General features: G+C 46.1%; 1 protein-coding gene across 1 annotated transcript; it reads right to left on the bottom strand.

Moving 5' to 3' along the window:
* Positions 1-1702: 1702 nt before the first annotated feature.
* On the bottom strand, positions 1703-7052 carry LOC310868438 (homeobox protein Hox-B6a-like). The gene is made up of 2 exons (XM_083778891.1): positions 6227-7052; positions 1703-2512 (listed from the first exon to the last, which is right to left on the bottom strand). The coding sequence occupies exons 1-2, from the start codon at positions 6801-6803 to the stop codon at positions 2214-2216; spliced, it is 876 nt and encodes a 291-aa protein (XP_083635017.1). The 5' UTR covers positions 6804-7052; the 3' UTR covers positions 1703-2213.
* Between the last annotated feature and the right edge of the window lie 775 nt (positions 7053-7827).

Here is a 7827-nt window from a genome sequence, read left to right as displayed (position 1 = left end):
CATTAAGACTATATAAGTGAAATAAGTTTGTCCCTTCAGTCATTGAAGTATAATTTTATTAGTTTACACTTACAGACGCATATAGTCTGTAAATATAGTGTAATTGTTATTCATGTTGTTTGTACTTTATTCACACACACACACACACACACACACTGCACACACACACACACACACACACACACACACACACACACACACACACACACACACACACACACACACACACATGCACACACACATGCGCACACACATGCACACACACACACACATCTTCCACCGTGCGTGCATGCGCGTGACACAGTGAGTTATGCTCATATTTCTGCATGGAACGCACGCGACCTCTATATAGCTATTATACCCGCCATAAGGCCCATAAATCCATAAATCTCCCGCCTCAGAAAAGACGTGCAGTCCGACCGTCATGCACGAGACTTTTTCAGAAGTCAGTGAGTGTGTATACTGTAGACAGTGCACGTGCACGGAGGCGCGCGCAGAAACACACACGCGCACGCACGCACTGCACTCACACACACACACACACACACGCACGCGCGCACACACACACACACACACACACACACACACACACACACACACACACACACACACGCGCACACACACACACACACACACACACACACACACACACACACACACACACACACACACACACACACACACACACGCACACACACCAGGATACCCCCCCCTCCCCCATACAACATTCTTTAGCTGCATAGGCTATTTTATTTATTTATTTTATTATTGGAACATTTTCAATAAAGTAGAGATAAGGTAGATTTCCTCGGCAAGAAAAATAAAAATTACATAAACAAACAAACAGCGTATAAAAACAAATGCCTTAAAATATAATATTATAACCATATAAACTTATTTTTCCCAGAGTTCGTTTTTTTTAGGTAGTTTGTTGAATAACCCCCCCCCCCCCGCGTCTTAATGTATGCTCATATGCCACAATGGGCGACGCTTGCCGACAAGAACAGATCTGCACATGAATCCCATGAACAGCTTGTAGATCTGTTCCAACTAATGAATTTTATAAGCTATAATTAATTTAATAAAAGCATATTGATTCTGCAGGCACCATATGGAGGGTGGGGCGGGGGGGGAGGGGGTGCACAGTAAAAAAAAAAAACCCCGCCGTTTGATTTATGCATTTTAATTGTGTAACTGTGAGAGTGTAACACGTGGAACCAAATGGACCCGCATGCATTGCATGGCATGCGGGTCCATTTGGTTCCACGTGTTACACTCTCACAGTTACATGCACGTAAGAGTTTTACTGTGCACGCGCGTTACAGAAGAAATACAATTGTTTCGCCGAACAAGGAGAATATTGGTTTACTTTTCTACAGTTTCTGAACACGAATAATAATAATAGCAACAATATAATAATAATAATTATTAATAATAACATATACATTATAGGTAGTTTCACTGTGTCCTGATTTATTTTATTTAAGTTAAAATTAAATCCACGACACTTTTATGATATCATCAACACTGTATCCGCAGCGGTATGGGTCAGACCCAAAGGTTCCACTCTGTCTAAAAACAATAGGTAACCATGACAACAGACAACATGAATACACAGAGATATTTAACAAATAATATACAGTCATAATTATGATAATAATGAACATAAGTGATATTTTTCTGCTTTGGAATGGATGGATAAATGAATGGATGGATGCTATACAACAAGTTCTAGGATAAAAAACAGCAATTGCCTCTGTTGTCTTATGATGACTGCATGGTTGCATGTATTAGCCTATTCTATAAAAGTTCATATAATAATGATATGAATTATGAATTCATATTTCCCCCCCCCCCCTCCACATTTTTTAAGTTTCTCTTCACGTGCACGCACGCAGCCAGCCAGCATGCACGAGCTCGATCCCTGCAAGATTTCACAGTTTATTTTGTATTTGCATGTGTTTTGAATGTGTCTGAATGTCTGTGAATGAGTGACGCTCACATATAGAGTCTCTGAAAGGATATAGTTGATGTTTTCATATCGTCTCTTGAGGACAAAAACATTATCTTTTTCCATCCCTTTCTCTCCTCCATCTTTGTTTTATATAGTTTCAACACTTTCTTTCAGTTTATTTCTCCTCGTGTCTCTGCGGGACGCGTTGTGTATAAGCTTGTAGATCTGCTATTTTCCTCCCTCTCTCTCTCTATCTCTCTCATTCCGAGCTCTTCTCCTCCTCTTCGCCTCCTCCTCCCGTCCCGTGTGAGGAGGAGGAGGAGGAGGACGAGGAGGTGTTCGAGGAGGAGGTCACGGCCTTGTTCTCCTTCTTCCACTTCATGCGTCGGTTCTGGAACCAGATCTTGATCTGTCTCTCGGTGAGGCAGAGCGCGTGCGCGATCTCTATCCTGCGGCGCCGCGTCAGGTAGCGGTTGAAGTGGAACTCCTTCTCCAGCTCCAGGGTCTGGTAGCGGGTGTAGGTCTGACGGCCGCGGCGGCCCGGAGACCCGAAGCTCCCTGGAGGAGAGAGAGGTGGTCCGTGGCCCAATTGCACCACCCGGGGAGAGGGAGAGAGACATTCACCCAGAGCACCAGAGAGAGAGAGAGAGAGAGAGAGAGAGAGAGAGAGGAACATAGTCAAACATTAACCAGATGAAGGACAACTACTTATATGTAAGGTGAGAGAGAGAGAGAGAGAGAGAGAGAGAGAGAGAGAGAGAGAGAGATAGAGACTGTTTAAATGCACATTGTTTGTGGTTTCAATAACAACCATGGTTTTCCATAATCAGTTCTGTTTACGCATGTCATCATATTCATATCCAGCCCTATAGTGTCAAAAATTACTCTTATTTCACACTTTCTCTGGCAAACATAAACATGTTTTCCCCATGATGGCAATAAAACCCCCTTTGAATTGAATTGAGAGAGAGAGAGAGAGAGAGAGAGAGAGAGAGAGAGAGAGAGAGAGAGAGAGAGAGAGAGAGATCCAGTCAAATCCCTCGCGAGTTAATTACAGACGGATAAATTAAATTGACGCTGACGTTTTGACTGCAGCGTGAAGAACCTGAATGAATCTTTGATGTGGTTTAGTGTTTAATGTTTGATTGGATCCATTCTGTCTCTAGTTACTTATACTGCACGGTTCTGGTTCTGTGGACCGCGTGCGTGTGCGTGCGTGCGTGCACGCTGACATGACATCCATGTAGCCATGAGCCTCCACACGCACGTGTGTTTGCGTCTAGTGCTCAACAACACATTAATGGTGCACCCCATATATAGTCGATTTGCACGACAATAGGCTATACAATACACTGACACTGCCCTATAGTCAAAGTGCACTATATAATGATATGCAAATGATTCAACTCGTAAAATATAGGCTATATGGTTTCCACTGGCCAAGCAGCCAAAAGGGCTTGAGGTGTATAAGATATTACACTAATTATATGTTCTAAATGTATAAGATATTAGACTAATTATGTTCCAAATGTATTCACGGAATAAGTGTTGTTCTCCCTGAGATCAATAAATTACTCACACGTGGACCAAAAGACGCACTGCTAATGTAATGTATGTCAATAGTTTGGATATACAATATATAGACTTACAATATTAAAACCGCTGCATTCATTCATGACTTGATTTGAACAAATCTGCCCTTAATTCATCGCCTTGGTTTTCCCTTAATTCATTTATTACACATCAGCAATTATCCCCGAAATGTAATGGAATATGAAGTTATTATAATTATGTCCACGTAAAAAGGACTCATTCCGGCGGGTGCATGAGCCGCGTTGTGAACTCAAATGACTATATTAGTAGTATAGGCTAATAGTCTAATAAATAATAATAATTTGTAGGATATATTTCGCCATGCACCTTGGCTCAGCGGTAGAGTGGCTGGATGGTATAACCGGAAGGTTCCCGGTTCGATCCCCGCGTGCGCTCCCCCAGAGTTAGTGTCCAAGTGTCCTTGAGCAAGACTCTGAACCCCTAATTGCTCCTGATGTGCAGGTTGGTGCCTTGCATGGTTTCCTCCGCCATCGGTGTATGAATGTGTGTGTGAATGCGTGAATGTAATGCACAATCTATGTAAAGCGCCTTAGATAAAGGCGCTATATAAATGCACCATTTACCATTAAGCCTTAATTGCCTCATGTTTTTGGTGCACATAGAGCCCCCCCCCCTCACGTCACCAAACACTCACAGACAATGAATCCACGGCGTTATCAGTCAGTTGAACCGCAGAGGGCTGCCTGTCTGTATGCGGTCTGTTATCAGTCAGTTGGACCGCAGAGGGCTGCCTGTCTGTATGCGGTCTGTTATCAGTCAGTTGGACCGCAGAGGGCTGTCTGTATATGCGGTCTCTGCATGTCGCATGTTGTCTCTGTCTGTCGCTGGGTTAAGAGCCTATAGGCTCTGCTAAATTAGCAGAGCATATATGCTATCTATTAGCAGTGCTAATAGATGTGAAAGTATAAAAACACAACCTGGATCACAGACAGACAGACATGGAGGCACTTTAAGCCGCTAATACATCAGCCCAGATCCATTAGGAAGTGCTCGGCTTCAATCCGGATCCTCTCCGAATTCCGCGCCCGTGATTTATCCCCCTCTCTCATGTTGTTTGGAGACTATAGGATATAAGGGTGTTAGCTTAAATATATCTACTCGCTTTGTTTTGTGTCCAGAAAGCACTTCCAAAAGGCTTGTATATTAAAAATATAGTTTATAAAAATGGATCTGATGTCTAATAAAAATGTATGAAAGTTCACGAGACTCGCATGATCCATAATTCTAAAAGTTAGACAGTTATAACTCCGCAGGCTCACGCACGTGCACTTTCACTGTATTTGATGACATATTTATTAAGATTTTTTTTAATATATAGCTGTGTGTGTGTGTGTGTGTGTGTGTGTGTGTGTGTGTGTGTGTGTGTGTGTGTGTGTGTGTGTGTGTGTGTGTGTGTGTGTGTGTGTGTGTGTGTGTGTGTGTGTGTGTGTGTGTGTGTGTGTGTGTGTGTGTGTGTGTGTGTGTGTGTGTGATGACAGCGTGTTTTGTAGAGCCGCTATAATAGCCTATTATATTATTATTCATCATTATTAGTATTTTAACATTTTAACAAACATGGAACAACACATTTTGGGGTCAAATTAACCAGTAGGCCTATAGTGTTAATCAATTTGTATATATATATATATATATATGTAACTCTCAGTGACACTTTGTGTACCTATTTTGTGCTGAATTAATTTATTGTGATTACAGATTGAGTGGCTAAATGGAACTATATGACATGTTTTTGTGTCTTAAAAAGACAACGGCACGTGACAACAATATGACTGACTCACTGCTTTAGAAGCTCTATTTCTCTCCTTGCGACGCGCGTCACTTAAAGTGTGAACTTTGCGACAGTTGGCCATCTCTCTCTCTCTCTCTCTCTCTCTCTCTCTCTCTCTCTCTCTCTCTCTCTCTCTCTCTCTTTCTCTCTCAGTGACACATGGTACTGTCTAACACTAATAATACAGTATAATTTACTGTACATAGTGCCCCGGGTCTTACGGGGTTAATGACACGAGGCTCTGCCTCTGCACGATAACACCCAAATAAATGACGACAATCAGAAGCGACCGGAGATAAAAATGTGACTAAAACAAATGGCTTTACTTTAATTAATTAATCCCCTTTATCTTTGTTGGGGAGAGAGAAATAGACGTCTTTTAATCTGTGGCTGAAAAATGTCTTGAGTTGAAACTATCAGCTTATCGGCAGATAGAGAGTGAGAGAGAGAGAGAGAGAGAGAGAGAGAGAGAGAGAGAGAGAGAGAGAGAGAGAGAGCATATACTTGCTATTCCTCTGTTGGTGTGTCTGTGTGCATGTCTGTCAGATAGAGAGTAATGAAAGTGATTCATACTTTCTATTAGTTACTTGTTACTTTCTATTGTTGGTGTTTGGTGTGACTATCTGTCCATCTGTCTAGCGGACAGACAGGGCTGTATTCCGGTCCGGTGACCGCCGGGTCAACGGACAGGAACAACAGCAGCTGATATGGAATGGAACCAAACAGACAGTTCCCCCCTCTCTCTCTCTCCAATCTTTACGACCCGCCACAAAAAATATAGCCAAACAAAACACCCCCGTTTTATGACGGGACGGGAGTCATAAAACACTGGAGAGAAGAGAAGAGAAGAGAAGAGAGGAGAGGAGAAGCATTTAAAAGAGGACCGTTACCGTTGCATGCGTTCATCCGCTGCATCCAGGGATAGACGGGGGTGTGAGGCTGCTTCTCGTCCAGCGCCTCGCCGAACATCAGTCCTTTGAGTCCGGCGGACACCACCGTGCACTCCCCCGCCTTGCGAGGGTCCATGTGCGGGTGATCGTCCAGGCTGCACGCCGCCGAGGACGACGAGTCCTTGTCCCGGTAAAAGCTGGCGGCTGCCGCCGCGGTAGCCGCGCATGCCGCGGCCGCCGCGTAGTCGCACGCGCCGGGGGAACCGCCGGTCGGTGTCCCCCGGTGCCCCGCGGAGGAGGAGGCGGCTCCGCCGTAGGCTCCGTTCGGCTGGTGGTAGGGGTGGTGGTGGTGGTGGGGGTGGTACCCCGGGTAGGGAGGCTTGTCCTGCGGGTGATGGACGCCGGTCGCCCCGGTGGCGTACACCGGGCTGAAGTGCCGGAGCGGGTCCGCCGCGGCCGCGGCCGCCGCCGCGTAGCCCGACGAGTAGAGAGGGATCTGCCCGAGGAAGGAGTCCGCCTGCCCGCCGCCGCCCGGCAGAGACACCGGGAACGAAGAGTTCACGAAATACGAACTCATTGCGCCGCCACCGCGGAGGACGAGAGGAGAGCCGGGCGAGAGGACGAGAAAAGACACATACACACACACACACACACACACACTGCGTGCACACGCACGCCTCGCGCACGCACGCACGGTGCAGACGATGCTAAAGGAGAGAGAGAGAGAGAGAGAGAGAGAGAGAGGCTGACCGGTGCTGGCCCGGAGGGTCCGGTGGGGTCCGGTTGGTCGGTCCGCCGCGCGTCCGGTTTATGATTTGTTGTTATGTTTTATATTCGACACTTTGGTTCCAACTATACAGCTTTACAGCTTTACAGCTATCTATGTTTATCTGATGTTGAGCTTTTTAACTTGAGAGAGAGAGAGAGAGAGAGAGAGAGAGAGAGGGAGGGAGAGAGAGGGAGGGAGGGGGTGACAGGGGAGAGAATGGGGGAGAGGAAGGGGGGTAAACAAGGTGGCTGTTTGGGACAGAACGAGAGAGGGGGGGGGTGGTCAGGCTGACCAATAGACGGAGCCCCTTACTGTTCATTCGTTTTTCCGTTGCCCTCTGCGTGAGAGGAGAGAGAGAGAGAGAGAGAGAGAGAGAGAGAGATACGGGCAACGGAGCACTCTAGGAAGGGTGTGTGTGTGTGTGTGTGTGTGTGTGTGTGTGTGTGTGTGTGTGTGTGTCCTTTTTACCTCTTTCTATTTTTCGCTCAATCGCATTCTCATCTCCATTCGTTTATCCCCCTCCCTCCCTGTGCGCACACACGCACGCTCGCGCGCGCGCGCGCGCGCGCACACACACACACACACACACACACACACACACACACACACACACACACACACACACACACACACACACACACACACACATGTCACACACGCACATCCTTCCCGGTGAGATTGCACAACCTCTCAGTGCATGGACAGACCCCCCCTCCCACACTGCAAGTCACAGCCAAACAATCATGGATGCATATTCATTTGATAGCCTGTGTGTGCATAATAGCACAATAACACACACACACACACACGCACGCACACACACACACACACA

This window comes from Protomyctophum parallelum (assembly GCF_964188405.1).
Source record: "Protomyctophum parallelum genome assembly, chromosome: 13".
NCBI classification, from domain to species: domain Eukaryota; kingdom Metazoa; phylum Chordata; class Actinopteri; order Myctophiformes; family Myctophidae; genus Protomyctophum; species Protomyctophum parallelum.
This window is presented reverse-complemented; position numbering and strand designations above follow the sequence as displayed.